We start from the raw sequence: 16,426 nt of genomic DNA on the forward strand, positions 1-16,426 counted from the left end.
TGCTGACCACATTCAAAAAGCTGCTAAAAGCTTCTCAAATTAATGTCGTTTTTTTGTTCGTGGTGTGATGAAAACACTAAATCAAAGGGTAGAACGTTAGTTAGTTAGACATTATAGACATCTGTTTTCGAGAATGATCAAAAATAAAAAGAAGAAAAATTTTAAAATACTTCTAATTTTCTTGAAGAAAAATATTCTATTGCCACAGTAGCTATAAATGAAGTGTCCAAAAACATATTTTTTTTCGCAATAAAACAGTTTTTCCCTACTTAAAAAAAATTTATGTTGTAAGACCTACTCTTTAGTTTTCAAACCGTTTATTTTCGATGATAGGAAAACTTTATAATGTCGTTCGAATCACGACTGAAATATCTTTCATATATGATATATCACGATCCAGTCCGATGATTATTAGTGGTACCTGATTTTGCAAGGGGAAACAAAAACTAAAACACAATCGAAGACTGAGCTCTTCTCCATTTTCAACGTTCGGAACAAAAATTTATACAATCACCGGAAATCAGAAATACCAAACCATGACAATTTCAAAAACGTAAAATCACTACGTAAAATCCATTTCAGCTGAAAAAAAAAGAAAGTAAATCTTCTAAAAATGTTAGGAACTGTATTAAGTAAGAGTTATATGTCAATTCGAAGGATCGGCAGTACATTCTGCTCCACCAAAAAACTTGCTTTTAATTTCCGGAAAACGACTTTCGTAGAGAATGTGAAATTGCGAAAGCTACAGAAATAAAAATTGCATACAAAGGTTGAAAACTAAAATACTAGCCAAAAACAAAATGTCAAAATAGTTTGAGAAAACTGGATCAATAAGTAATTTTCAAGATCCACTGGGTTACACAGAGGCGAAGCTGAGCTTTGCACCACATGCGATACAACATTTATAAGATGAGCGCACTATAACGCAAAAGAATTAGCAAACAGAACTTCGAACTAAGTTAGAATTGGAGGAAGTGGAAAACGAAAATAATAAACAAAAAATGTTTTTTTTTCGTGTTTGAATTTATTTAAGTTTTTCAAAAAGGTCCTAGTGGGGTTGAATTTGCGAATTCAAAAAAATTGGTGCCAGAATCTTATTGATCTCAAAGTACTACGGGACATTTTAACAAAAGAAATCGGTAAATAAGCCGACAGAATTGAAGCCGACAGCCAATAAGCTGAAACACAGAAACACGCCTGCATAGAATCCCCAATAGCTATCTAAATAGCGTATGCAAAGTAGGAAACTTGGAAACTAAACAGACAAAGCTTAAAACGACAACCATGAAGCCGAAAACCATCAGTAGACAATTGATATCAAATCTCTATAATTATACATACAGCCCTTTGAGTTCTAGATATGACATCAGTAGTAATTAGTAGCCAATAGTTAAGTTTGAAATTTCACAAAATTAAGCATGCCAACAGCATCATAAGTGATTCAACGAAATTTGTAGAACTGTTTGTTAACCCGAAAAAAGTTTAAATTCCGATTTGATAATGCTTGTTATTCGCAAGCGTAATTAATTAAAAGATATAAAAACTCTCGAGACAAAATCAATCACGTTTATTGGAGCGATATCTATTTCGCAACTTAAGAGGGTAATTTGACCTCCATCAACCAAATTATTCTTAATTGAACTTAGAACCCAAAGTCAGACAGCAAAAAAATGAAGTTTTCACTTTCGTTTTTAACCATCACAAGTCCCTTTTAAATCACAACCACACAAATCTAGTAACCAAGTTCCTCGCAGAAAACCCTCCCTCTAAAGTAATTTGTATACAGCCCCCTGAGATCGACCCCACAGAAAAAACTCTCCCCAGAACTTCCCGCTGTAAACTCTGCCAACTCCAGTCTGGTTACAGCCGGTTTTTAAAAACATACCTCTCCCGACTAGACAACCAAGTTTGCCCAGTATGCCCATACTGTCACCTAGCACCCCACACTAGTTGCCACATTTTCAACTGCCCCAAGAATCCCTCCCCACTCACTCACGCAGACCTGCGGCTTAGGCCGTTGGAAGTTCCTTAGCCTGGAGACGAACGAGTCCAACCCGACCATTGTGGGGCTAACGAAAGAAAGACAGCAAAAAAAATCAAATTGGAACCAACTTTTCATACAATATCCTTAAGAAAGTTTCACTTCGGTAGTGAGAGTTTCACTCTGACCACATTCGTTGAAAAAATCCAAAAAATCTTTAATTTAGTGTCGTTTCTTGTGCATGGTGTGATGATAAAACTAAGCAAACGCGTGATAAGCTTGTGAATTAGGCATAATCGACTAGTTGTCTTCAAATATTAATATAAAAGTTTCTTAGTTTATTGCACTAAAAATTTTTAATTTCTGGAAAACTTTTTATTGCCAAGAAAGCGCTAAATTAAGCTTCCAAATTCAGTTTTCCTCTTAGTAAAATCAACTTTTTTTTGCAGCCTGAATAGCATATTTTCACAGACACGAATGTTATTCAATTGCTTTACTCGCTCGAAATTAGACTTAACTTTCAAACCGGTTTATTCGAGACAGGGAGGACTTTTTGACATTTTCTATTGTCGTTCGAATCATGTCTGTAAGGGCTTTAGAATTTTATTTCACTCGACCTATTCCGAAGATTATTTGTGATAACTAATTTTGCGAGGAAAACAAAACATAGCCAACGAAAAATTGGAAAAGAGTAATGAACGCACGGAAACTGACTTGTGAACGCACGGAAACTAATGAACGCACGAAAACTGGAAAAAACCGACTTGTTTTTTCAAAAACCTTCAACTTCTGAATTTCGAAAAAAATAGATGGCCTTAACGCTCTTTGAAATTGTAGAACATTTTATCATGGACACTTCAATGTTAAAATTAACCCAAATTGAGAAAACTGGATCAATAGTTTCAACTTTTATTTCGCTGAGAAATCTAATATATAATTTCCATTTCCGAAATTACAAGTCGACCACGTTTTCCGTGACCTTTAAAATTTTGCTGTTCAATAGTGGAGTGTGCCTACCATTTAAGAATAAAATGCACTGGTCTTAAAAAAATCACAGGACAAACCGCGAAATCAAAATTGAGCGTGAACAAATTTTAAGACTTTTTCCTGAAAAAGAAACATCAAAAGGTCAGCAAGATCTATTTAAGAGTACTCACTACGTTCATTACTCTTAATCAAAAATACTAAAAAAAACATATGAATACAAAGTTACTACCAATTTTCAATGAGGGGAACAAGCACTTAAAAACAATTGAAGAGTCTAGCTAGGAAAATATGAGGGCCAATTAGCTTTCCACAGTTCAATTTGGAATAATTAGTTGAGCTTTGAAATCTTTAATTAGTCGCCGCGCTCAAATAAATCGCATAAAAACTGTGCTGCTTTGGTTAGAAAAACGTGTCCTGAGCGGATAACACTAATCTTACAAGCACGCCTGTGTAATTAAATCTCTTGTAAATAAATTCTTCTTCTTCTTTCAGTCGTAATTCTTACGCATATTTCAAAAAATTATTGCTCCCTCGAGAAAAACAGGTCCGAATTTTTTGCGTTTTCTATACTAATTAACCACTAGATTGGATGAGAACAGTTGTACCCACACTACTTTCAAAGCCCTCTTAACCGAGAGTTTATTTCTGGAGCAATCTTTCTGCGCAGAAAAATAAGTAAATGGGTTAGTGAAACAATTTTTTTTCACGCATTCGATGATGTGGTCAGAACACTCTGTGCTACTTGTCGTAAAACCGTGAAATTATTTGATTAGTACGAGTCAATTTCACTGAAGATCTAGAAGGAAAAAACAGTCAATTTCAGATTTCAATAATATTCATGGTAAAATTAAAGTCACCGTCAATATATAAGGCGGTGAACGAATAATAAACTTATATATACAATTTAGCCACAAATATTGACTCAAAATCATAATATATTTAATAACTTAAGGATAACATTCGAAATACATAAAATATTGAAATGATTCGTATATGTTTAGCGATGATTAGCACACTTGGTTCTGTAATATCTGAAAGCCGTTTATATTCTTGACCACAAAGCAATCAAATCAAAACGGACATATTTTCTTTGAGTCGACTGAAGCAATTATTAGCTAGGTGCATGGACGGGGGTGGTTTATAATTCTTCTTTACTGGACCCAGCTCTCGTGTAGTCTAGCAGTTCAACTTCGAATACTAAGGCGGAGTCGGCAGGTATCTTGGGAGGGGACCCTCTAGCCCCGTAGCCAAGGTCAGAGGGAATCACTAGGCGTCTCTTCTCTCCCTTACACATACCCACTAGACCTCGATCCCAACCCTTGATCACCTGAAACAAATCCAAAAAATAACAATTCAACTCCTGGTGTAAATAGTAACTGGTTCAATCGTTGGACATTTCCCTTGTAGCTTATGGTCTCATTTACCTGAACAAAGCACTGACGAGGAATCAATTTTAGCCAACAAAGACCAATATTCACCGACTATTCGAATTTCAGCAATATTCACCGACTATTCGAACTTTCCGAGGGTTTTGAAAATTCGCATTAGAATAAGGCCCCAACTGTATTTCGCCAAGCTGAAAGATTTTTGTCTTTAAAACATTATAATAATCAGAAACGGATTGGAGGAGGAGGGGGAATTCTTGACGTGAAGACAAAGTGAAATCGACACGCTGTCTACCCAAAGGGCCCTCCTCTTCCTACTACTACACACCAACTCTTAGTTTTCTTTAGGCGCCAATTAATTTGATTTAAAAAAATGAACATTTTTTTGAAAAACTCTATATCCGCCCTAAAAGGCTTTTCAATTATCTTATAAAACAGAATATGTTACACCAAAAATTACTTCATTAACAAATATTGAACTATTGATAACTTACCATGATCTTAAGTTTTCTTAAATCCATAACATGGAATTGAGCAAGTATACACTCGAGCCATAGATAAGACTTTTTTAGGTTTTTGAAATTGAGTTTCAGTTCTCTGCTGTTGACCTTCTTGAACCTTCACCTTTTTGTTGAGCCGACAAAAACCACGACAAAAAAAACGAATCCGAAAAAAATCATGAACTTTAATTAGTACCGAATAGGGGCTCGTTAGTTATATTTGAATTCCCAAGAAATGGATCATGACAGCACGTAAAAATAACTGCACGTATTTCGTAACTTTTTAAACTTTCGAAACAAAGTCCAATTCCTGGTCACAAGCCGCATGCTCTCGCAAGTGTAAAGAAATTTCCTCAAAAAAACAAATCATCACGACCTATTTAAAAGCCTGAACTTTCTCTTTCGACTCTTTTTGGCTCTTTTCCAGTCCCCACTTGATTTTTTTTGAAAGTCACTATAAAAAACTCAATTTAAAATGACTTATCAGGATAAAAACGGCATCAAAACATGTCAGCGTGAACAGGTGAACAATTTTTTACAACATTTCTCACACGCAAAATGTCGTGTGAATACTTTTAATTTGTAATTTTTCGAGGGGGGTGGGAAACTGGAAAAGAGCCCTCTTTTTTGTTTTCCCCACCTCAAACAAGCATCAATTTTCGGGCGTAGCGACTGGGTTTACATATGCAGACCAAATATGTTTGTCATGGTATATTCAGTTTGCATGCCAAATTTTACACAGCGGGGGACCTTTGCTTCGCAAACAATAGCGAAAACACGACAAAAAAGCAGCTCTATAAAGTGCAATAAGAAAAAGTAGAAATAAGCCTCAAAATAACAAAAAACAACTCGGTTACGTCTGAGATTCGAACCTGTGACCTAGAGATTAAGAGTCTCACAGCCTAACCACTCAGCCACGGAAGCTGAATTGGTATTAGCCAAACACTAGTCACAAATAAAGAAGTGAACAAATGCTATTCAATTGCCAATTCTACAGTGAAATTTCCAACTAAATGAACACCTTTAATGAACACTTGTATTTGCGAGTTAGCTTAGAAAAACAAAAGGTTCGTAACAAAACTCTAAGCTGACTTTAGTGTTATAACAATTAGACCATGCGAACAAAAAATCACAAGTAAAAATCGTAGTTAAAATCGTAGTTGAGGGGAAAGGAAAAGAGCCCGTTCAACGACTCTTAATAAACTGAGCAAAATGTGGCCTGGTAATATAGTTACAAGCAAATAAGCAAATCTATAGTACAATGTTGGAAAAATTAAAAAATCGAGAGATTTTTGACATTCGTTTAGCTATTATTTATTATTTTTGCTACATCTATTGCGTATGAGAAAGGTTGGTATTTTTAACCTCCTCTCCCTCCCCCCCCCCCCCCCCCTCCCTACACTGAGTGGGTCTGGGGCAAATAAAAAAGTGGTACCTGTCCAGTGCCGAGAGTGAATTGGAATGGGGTGCCTCTGTCGAGACTGCTGTCGAACTTCTCTCCCGTGGAGTGGAGTGTGCCGGTGTAGTGCATGGACAACTTGTCCCCCTTCCTCGTCTTCTCCCCCTCCTCACACTTCACTCTGTGCTTCACACCCACACGCAACTCCTTCACTATAGAACAACAAACACACTCCTCTTTTCCCTTTTGCCAACTCACATCAAATAAGCATCCATTTTATGGTGTTACGAAGGGTTTTTCAAGGAAGTATGAAGAACAAATAAGTTTTTCATTGCCTAATTAGTTCGCATTCCATCTTTGTCAATCGGACATTGTGAACATAAAATGCTCGTAGAAATTCATAGTTTTGTGTTGGGGGGGGGGGGAGAGACAAAATTACATTCAATTTAACAAGGAGAGCAATAGAGAGGTATATGCTCTGCTCCATTGGCTTTTTTACAGTTTTCCACCTTGATTTTTTCTGAAATTCATTTAATTGAAATCTATGTTAAATGACTTTTCATGTTATAAACTGCAATAAGTGTCAGCGTGAACAAATTTGTACAATTCCTACATGCAAAATGCCATGAGAACAATTTTTGATGTTTCATTTTGTAGATTTACGAGGTGGTGGTAAACTGGAAAAGAGCCCGAATATCTATCTGACTCCCAGTTGTAATGTCGGCGGTTCGTGGTCCTTTTCGAAAAAAAATAATGTGGTTATAATGCAATAGAGTTAGATTATTGTCAAGGTCAAAGTATGTTTCCAACCTGCAGGTTTTTCTTTTGGCGTCTCGGTCGAAGTCTTTTCTGGTTCGGCAGCCTCCACTGGGGGTTGTTTATCCTCTGTCTTCTTTTCTTCTTCTGCAGCCGCGACAGGTACTATCACACCAACCGACAGCACCAACACCAAAACACACACAAACCACAATCTTCTGTTCAACAAATCCATTTTCTCAACTGAAATTTATTCACACTATTCGCACTTGGCTCAATTCAGAAACTGAACATATGCTAAAGGAGATCAATTTAGATATTCAATATTAGTTGAAATTTATAGATAAATTATTTCTAAAGGCTGTAAAAATAACAACTTCAAGTCACAAAATGCCACGTCAGCTTCGCATAAAGAATGAATTTGTCACGAAGTTACTCAATGGTAAAATGAAAATGAGGGAAAATGATGCCATTTGGCGCAAATTTATGAATTCAATTGTTTATGTCTCTATTGATAATGATGATTCCTTATTTCTTCAAATTTCTAAAGAAGACATTGAACTTCAAAAAAACAAGGGATCTACTTTACAATTAACCCCTCCATCAAGAAAGGGGGGAATTGATAAGCTGATTAAGTTAGTCGCATTTTCGCCCAATCATAATGCAGCAAAATTCGAACTATAAATAAAACGCTCTAGCGCTAATTTACTGCTTTGATTTATAGGGGTAGAAATTTTTTAATAGATACCATAAGGGGGGACGATTGTTAAGTAGATCCAAAAAAATCAATTCTTTATGAATAGTTTAGCCGATTTGAAGCCAAGGTCGTCAAGTAAAAGCAACGAATAGCGCCGACATACTATGAAAACAATCCTGTTACATACAGCAGGAAATCAATAAACAATAACGCTTTTTTTTCATTGTACAGCTCTTTGGGCAAACAAGTGGCTGCAAGTTTTTTCCTATTTTCTAAAATATCAACTTGCAAATCTTCCCCCAACGAGATATTTCCCGATATTCATCTGATAATATCGCTTTCACGCTTAACATTTAAGGTGAGATGCATTAAGTTGTGTAAATGAAAACAATTACACAACTTGCAAGCAAATCTAGACTTCTTCCAGCTGTTAAATCCATTATTGAACAGGCGAAAAAAGTGTTCTGGCAGCAGGAGAGAGGAAACAAAATCCACATATTCGAAGCTAGTCTTCATCCATCGCCTGTTTTTAACTCACTGGTTAAACAGTCATAATTACGTTTCGTGAGAGCAGGAGAGTTAGAGTGAAAACAAAATACGCGAGTGAATATTAAAAAAAACGGGCAAAAGCCATATTCTTAAAACATAGTCAACAGACAGTTAGAAACATGGAAAGAACAAGGAAACCAAAAATAAGTTTAATGAAAATTGTCCACCATTTCTTCAACTTTTGAAGAAAAAATATCACATTCAAGCTATTTGAATTTCAAGCAATGTTGACAATTGTTTTTTTTTACTCGAATTTGTCCCTTTGGAAAACTGGATCAATAGGTAAATTTTTATATTCCTCAGTAAAAATCTGAAATTTAAAAACCATTTTTGAAACTAGACATCATTCAAGTTTTTCGGGAAATCTACACTTTTGCTGCTCGAAGTGGAGCTTGCATTCATTTTATCAAAGTAAAGGAACTAATATTAAAAAACATCCAAGTCAAACCGCGAATACCCAGAATTAGGCTTGAATTTTAGGACTTTAACATCAAAAAATTTAAAGCCAACAGTCAGTTTGAAAAGAGTCAAGGAGTTCAAAGAAACAGAAAAAAAAACTGACTTGTTTGTTGATCAAACTTCAAGTCAACTTACGTATTTCAAACAAAAAACGACCTTAAAGCTTTTTAAACTTCAGTAGCAATTTATAATCGGCATTTTTCTAGATAAAATTAACCCAATTTGTGAGAAATCTATTGCCGTTCGATAACAGAGTTTGCCTTCCTTTTAACCAGAAGAAACGAGAAAATAATCATCAGTAATTACATAAGAGTCTGAACCACTTTTATCGACTCTTAAACAAAGCCAACACAGCTGCAAAAGATTTAAAAAAAACCGCATAGGAATTGAAAAAAATACGGACTTGTTTTTCAAAAAAACTGACCATTCGAAGAACAAAAAATAATTTATGATAGAGAATTTTGCTTATAAATAACTCAATTTGAGAAAAATGGAAAGTTAGGCAAAAGTTTTCATTACGCTAGAAATCGATAAATTAAATTAAATAAATCGAAAAAATAAATAAATCGCTCACGCTTTTTTGAGCAATTTCCTCTTTCCTAATTGCAGAGCAAATTTTGTCTGCCTTTTGGAAAATAAACATGACTTGAACTCGAAAAGTGCTCGTAATCCTATGGGCATTCATAAATACATTGCATGCACTCAGCAGCATTTTCAGTCTTTTCCTGAAAAACGAAACAAATCATCGCGATCTATTTAAAGCGCACACGGAAAAAATATTTAGCTCATCAAAAGACGCAATATCAGGCCAACAAGTCGATATACTATAGGTCAAACCTTACTAAGTCAGATAAAAAACTGTTTAAGAAATCGAAATTTCAAAAAATAACGAAGGCAAATTTCGAGGACTCATATTCCGAATGCTAAAAAGCTCAAAACTTTGCTGTGACATCATTTCTAACAAGAAGACCACAAAATGAGGTTCTTGAACAAAACTATTTACAAAAAATCTTTCAACTGATTCAAAAGAGATGGCAGAAAAAATGAAAATTTATGTTATCAATTCAATAACATAAATCCCAGTATATACGAAAGTTCTACACAAAAATTAAGAAAATTTGTACAACAATATATCTCAACTTTCGATTTGTAACAAAAAATAGATTCCGCTTGAGCTCTTTGAATTTCCAAAACAATTTATGATTGACACATTTTTATTCAATTAACCCAATTTGAGAAAACTGGATCAAAAAGTATATTTTTTATTCCGCTGAGAAATCTGAAAACTAAACTTCACTTTCGAAGCTAGAAGACAATCAATTTCTCTCGTGACTTTTACACTTTTGCTGCTCAATAGAACTTTGAATTAAATCGTAAGTCAAAAATCGAGAAAAATCATCAGCACCTTAACTATGTGTATCGACTTTAAAACAAAGCCAACACAATTGGAAAATAGTCAAAAAACGCATAGCAATTGCAAACAAAACGATATTGTTTTTCGAAAAATCTCACCATGCGAAGAACAATTAATAAATGGTCTTAAGGCTCCTTAATTTTCTAGAACAAATAATGATAGACACTTTTTGGATATAATTAACTCAATTTGAGACAACTGGAAAATAAAGCACAAGTTTTCATTAGGCAAGGAATCGAAAAATTAAATTTCACTTTCGAAACTAGAAATCGATCACGCTTTTTCACGCTATCGATCAGAGCTATTTAAGAGTCTGAGCTGCGTTGATTGAATCTTAAAAAACATAGCCATTTTTTGAAAAACTTTCCAAGAAAAAACATATAGCCTTAAAGCTTTTACAAGATCTAAAAAAAATATTGACACTTTTTTGATGAAATCACCCCAAACTCAAAAAATGGACCAATAGGTAAAATTTTCATTTCGCAAAGAAATCTGATAATTAAATTCTGTTTTTGAAATTAGAACTCGATCACCTTTTTCGTGACCTTTACACTTTTCCTGTTGGATTGTGGAGTTTTTGCCTTCTTTTTAACAAAGGAAATTAACGGATCTTAAATTCAAGGTCAAACTGCAAAAAAAGTAAATTTGAGCCTGGACAAAATCTAAATCTTTCCAGAAAAAAAAAACGGAAAAAAGATCACGAGCTATTTAAGAGTCTGAGCTATGTTAATCGACTCATAAAAAAATAAATTACCTTTTTCCAAAAACTTTTGGATTTTTGTAAAAAATTTTCTACAGAGGCGAAGCTGTGCTTCGCAAACACTAGCGCGAACACGACAAAAACGCAGCTCTATAAAGTGCGATAAGAAAAAGTAGAAATAAGCCTCGAATTAGCAAAAAAATTTGGCTTGGTCTGAGATTCCAAGCTGCGACCTAGAGATTAAGAGTGGGACACACTAACCACTCAGCCACGAAAGCTTAATAGGTAACAGCCAAACACTAGTCACAAATAAAACAGGACAGATGCTATGCAATTGCCAAAGCTACAGCGAAACTTCCAAATAAATTAAAACTTTTATTTGCGAGTTAGGTCAGAAAAGAAGGTTCGTATTAACACACTAAGCTGATGCTAGTGTAAAAACGAGACGCTTAATGAACTAAATAAAAATAAAGCAGATAAAAACAATTTTTACAATTTCAGCACCAGATACACTACCACTGCATAAGGAAACGCATTTAGATCCTAGAAGACTACCGGACTAATTCAAACTGAATAACTTCAGCCATCTTTTGACAAAGTTGTTACGGAAAAAATCTAGTAACTCTAAAAGCAGGGTAATTATTAGTTCCATCGTTGACTTAAACAGTTTACAAACAGTGTAGAATTGTTCAGTTAAATTCGTCCTTCCTTCCAAATTTACTGATGATACTGACGAGCGTCATTAGAGCACACTTTGAAAAACGTATCTGCAAGTCAATCAGCAAAATATTTTTATGGAAGTGAACCACCAGAATGCAATTGAATGATCGTGAACAAAAGTAAGGACTATCCTGAAAAAAAAAACACATGATCTATCGGTAAAATTTCAATTTCCTAAAAAAAATTAGAACTTGTTAAAATTCGATGTCATAGCTTAAGCTCCAGCAAACATTGCAATGAAGCAATTGACGAGTAAAGCTAAAATCTGTCTCATAAAATATCAAAAACTCCTCTAGGTATGACACTTTTTGCATTTAGTTTTGCCATTTCTGATTGTATATTTCAGACTTAACTACAACTTTAGCAAGTCTATTCCTAACTTTTGATTTTAACATGTACTTTTCAGTTAATTTTATTTCGCATTTCCTGTTTTTTGTTTCAACAGCTGCATTTAAATTTCAACATGCTTACAGCTCATTATCAGAAAGTTTGATTTAACCAATGTTACTCGATCGATGTCATCAGTTTGCTAATAATTTTGCAACAACTATACATTAGACTTAAACTAATGGCTGATTAGAGACTGATAGGTCATTTTGAGTCATAAAATATTATTGAAGCAGAAATTTAATTAGTTAAAATTGAAATATTTTGTTGGAATATAATGTTAGGGTTTTGAAATTCAGTCAGGAAAGAAACTTGATGAAATTAAAATTAAGTTTGTTAAAACATGCAATTAAAAATGTTGAAACTAAAAGCAAAAAGGTCAAATAATCTTACTTTGAAAAGATCCGACAGACATTTTTAATTGAAAATCAAAACATTAAGATCGTATGGCGACATACAACAACTAATTAAGCTTCGATTGCTTCTCATTCGTATCATTAAATAATAGCACGCAAACTTTCAGAATGTAACTATTATACCAAATAGTTCAATAGATTCCAATTGCATAATTACGTTTCGTGAGAGCAGGAGAGTTAGAGTGAAAACAAAATACGCGAGTGAATATTAAAAAAAACGGGCAAAAGCCATATTCTTAAAACATAGTCAACAGACAGTTAGAAACATGGAAAGAACAAGGAAACCAAAAATAAGTTTAATGAAAATTGTCCACCATTTCTTCAACTTTTGAAGAAAAAATATCACATTCAAGCTATTTGAATTTCAAGCAATGTTGACAATTGTTTTTTTTTACTCGAATTTGTCCCTTTGGAAAACTGGATCAATAGGTAAATTTTTATATTCCTCAGTAAAAATCTGAAATTTAAAAACCATTTTTGAAACTAGACATCATTCAAGTTTTTCGGGAAATCTACACTTTTGCTGCTCGAAGTGGAGCTTGCATTCATTTTATCAAAGTAAAGGAACTAATATTAAAAAACATCCAAGTCAAACCGCGAATACCCAGAATTAGGCTTGAATTTTAGGACTTTAACATCAAAAAATTTAAAGCCAACAGTCAGTTTGAAAAGAGTCAAGGAGTTCAAAGAAACAGAAAAAAAAACTGACTTGTTTGTTGATCAAACTTCAAGTCAACTTACGTATTTCAAACAAAAAACGACCTTAAAGCTTTTTAAACTTCAGTAGCAATTTATAATCGGCATTTTTCTAGATAAAATTAACCCAATTTGTGAGAAATCTATTGCCGTTCGATAACAGAGTTTGCCTTCCTTTTAACCAGAAGAAACGAGAAAATAATCATCAGTAATTACATAAGAGTCTGAACCACTTTTATCGACTCTTAAACAAAGCCAACACAGCTGCAAAAGAGTAAAAAAAAACCGCATAGGAATTGAAAAAAATACGGACTTGTTTTTCAAAAAAACTGACCATTCGAAGAACAAAAAATAATTTATGATAGAGAATTTTGCTTATAAATAACTCAATTTGAGAAAAATGGAAAGTTAGGTAAAAGTTTTCATTACGCTAGAAATCGATAAATTAAATTAAATAAATCGAAAAAATAAATAAATCGCTCACGCTTTTTTGAGCAATTTCCTCTTTCCTAATTGCAGAGCAATTTTGTCTGCCTTTTGGAAAATAAACATGACTTGAACTCGAAAAGTGCTCGTAATCCTATGGGCATTCATAAATACATTGCATGCACTCAGCAGCATTTTCAGTCTTTTCCTGAAAAACGAAACAAATCATCGCGATCTATTTAAAGCGCACACGGAAAAAATATTTAGCTCATCAAAAGACGCAATATCAGGCCAACAAGTCGATATACTATAGGTCAAACCTTACTAAGTCAGATAAAAAACTGTTTAAGAAATCGAAATTTCAAAAAATAACGAAGGCAAATTTCGAGGACTCATATTCCGAATGCTAAAAAGCTCAAAACTTTGCTGTGACATCATTTCTAACAAGAAGACCACAAAATGAGGTTCTTGAACAAAACTATTTACAAAAAATCTTTCAACTGATTCAAAAGAGATGGCAGAAAAAATGAAAATTTATGTTATCAATTCAATAACATAAATCCCAGTATATACGAAAGTTCTACACAAAAATTAAGAAAATTTGTACAACAATATATCTCAACTTTCGATTTGTAACAAAAAATAGATTCCGCTTGAGCTCTTTGAATTTCCAAAACAATTTATGATTGACACATTTTTATTCAATTAACCCAATTTGAGAAAACTGGATCAAAAAGTATATTTTTTATTCCGCTGAGAAATCTGAAAACTAAACTTCACTTTCGAAGCTAGAAGACAATCAATTTCTCTCGTGACTTTTACACTTTTGCTGCTCAATAGAACTTTGAATTAAATCGTAAGTCAAAAATCGAGAAAAATCATCAGCACCTTAACTATGTGTATCGACTTTAAAACAAAGCCAACACAATTGGAAAATAGTCAAAAAACGCATAGCAATTGCAAACAAAACGATATTGTTTTTCGAAAAATCTCACCATGCGAAGAACAATTAATAAATGGTCTTAAGGCTCCTTAATTTTCTAGAACAAATAATGATAGACACTTTTTGGATATAATTAACTCAATTTGAGACAACTGGAAAATAAAGCACAAGTTTTCATTAGGCAAGGAATCGAAAAATTAAATTTCACTTTCGAAACTAGAAATCGATCACGCTTTTTCACGCTATCGATCAGAGCTATTTAAGAGTCTGAGCTGCGTTGATTGAATCTTAAAAAACATAGCCATTTTTTGAAAAACTTTCCAAGAAAAAACATATAGCCTTAAAGCTTTTACAAGATCTAAAAAAAATATTGACACTTTTTTGATGAAATCACCCTAAACTCAAAAAATGGACCAATAGGTAAAATTTTCATTTCGCAAAGAAATCTGATAATTAAATTCTGTTTTTGAAATTAGAACTCGATCACCTTTTTCGTGACCTTTACACTTTTCCTGTTGGATTGTGGAGTTTTTGCCTTCTTTTTAACAAAGGAAATTAACGGATCTTAAATTCAAGGTCAAACTGCAAAAAAAGTAAATTTGAGCCTGGACAAAATCTAAATCTTTCCAGAAAAAAAACGGAAAAAAGATCACGAGCTATTTAAGAGTCTGAGCTATGTTAATCGACTCATAAAAAAATAAATTACCTTTTTCCAAAAACTTTTGGATTTTTGTAAAAAATTTTCTACAGAGGCGAAGCTGTGCTTCGCAAACACTAGCGCGAACACGACAAAAACGCAGCTCTATAAAGTGCGATAAGAAAAAGTAGAAATAAGCCTCGAATCAGCAAAAAAATTTGGCTTGGTCTGAGATTCCAAGCTGCGACCTAGAGATTAAGAGTGGGACACACTAACCACTCAGCCACGAAAGCTTAATAAGTAACAGCCAAACACTAGTCACAAATAAAACAGGACAGATGCTATGCAATTGCCAAAGCTACAGCGAAACTTCCAAATAAATTAAAACTTTTATTTGCGAGTTAGGTCAGAAAAGAAGGTTCGTATTAACACACTAAGCTGACGCTAGTGTAAAAAGGAGACGAGACGCTTACTGAAATAAAAAATAAATAAAGCAGATGAAAATTAGGAATAAAGCCAAACGTCCGACAAAACTACCACTGCATAAGGAAACGCATTTAGATCCTAGAAGACTACCGGACTAATTCAAACTGACTAACTTCAGCCATCTTTTGACAAAGTTGTTACGGAAAAAAATCTAGTAACGCTAAAAGCAGGGTAATTATTAGTTCCATCGTTGACTTTAACAGTTTACAAACAGTGTAGAATTGTTCAGTTAAATTCGTCCTTCCTTCCAAATTTACTGATGATACTGACGCGCGTCATTAGAGCACACTTTGAAAAACGTATCTGCAAGTCAAAAACACATGATAAAAAGAAATATTAGAACTTGTTAAAATTCGATGTCATAGCTTAAGCTCCAGCAAATTGTGCAATGAAGCAATTGACGAGTAAAGCAAAAATCTGTCTCATAAAATATCAAAAGCTCCTCTAGTTATGACACTTTTTGCATTTAATTTCGCCATTTCTGATTGTATATTTCAGACTTAACTACAACTTTAGCAAGTCTATTCCTAACTTTTGATTTTAACATGTACTTTTCAGTTAATTTTATTTCGCATTTCCTGTTTTTTGTTTCAACAGCTGCATTTAAATTTCAACATGCTTACAACTCATTATCAGAAAGTTTGATTTAACCAATATTACTCGATCGATGTCATCAGTATTGCTAATAATTTTGCAACAACTATACATTAGACTTAAACTAATGGCTGATTAGAGACTGATAGGTCATTTTGAGTCATCAAATATTATTGAAGCAGAAATTTAATTAGTTAAAATTGAAATATTTTGTTGAAATATAATGTTAGGGTTTTGAAATTCAGTCAGGAAAGAAACTTAATGAAATTAAAATTAAGTTTGTTAAAACGTGCA

At 33.6% G+C, this 16,426-nt stretch overlaps 1 protein-coding gene across 1 annotated transcript in view; it reads right to left on the reverse strand.

Moving 5' to 3' along the window:
* Nucleotides 1-3,781: 3,781 nt before the first annotated feature.
* The window catches only part of LOC134854429 (uncharacterized), a 227,818-nt gene continuing 215,173 nt past the window's right edge, over nt 3,782-16,426 (reverse strand). The window contains exons 2-4 of the mRNA XM_063870676.1: nt 7,063-7,253; nt 6,289-6,464; nt 3,782-4,295 (exon numbers count right to left, since the gene is read on the reverse strand). Of these exons, the coding sequence (XP_063726746.1) occupies nt 4,107-4,295; nt 6,289-6,464; nt 7,063-7,243 (546 nt within the window). The 5' untranslated portion in view covers nt 7,244-7,253 and the 3' untranslated portion in view covers nt 3,782-4,106. The remainder of the gene's footprint in view (nt 4,296-6,288; nt 6,465-7,062; nt 7,254-16,426) is intronic.

The sequence above is a fragment of the Symsagittifera roscoffensis genome, chromosome 9 (assembly GCF_963678635.1).
Source record: "Symsagittifera roscoffensis chromosome 9, txSymRosc1.1, whole genome shotgun sequence".
In the NCBI taxonomy this organism is placed as follows: Eukaryota; Metazoa; Xenacoelomorpha; order Acoela; family Convolutidae; genus Symsagittifera; species Symsagittifera roscoffensis.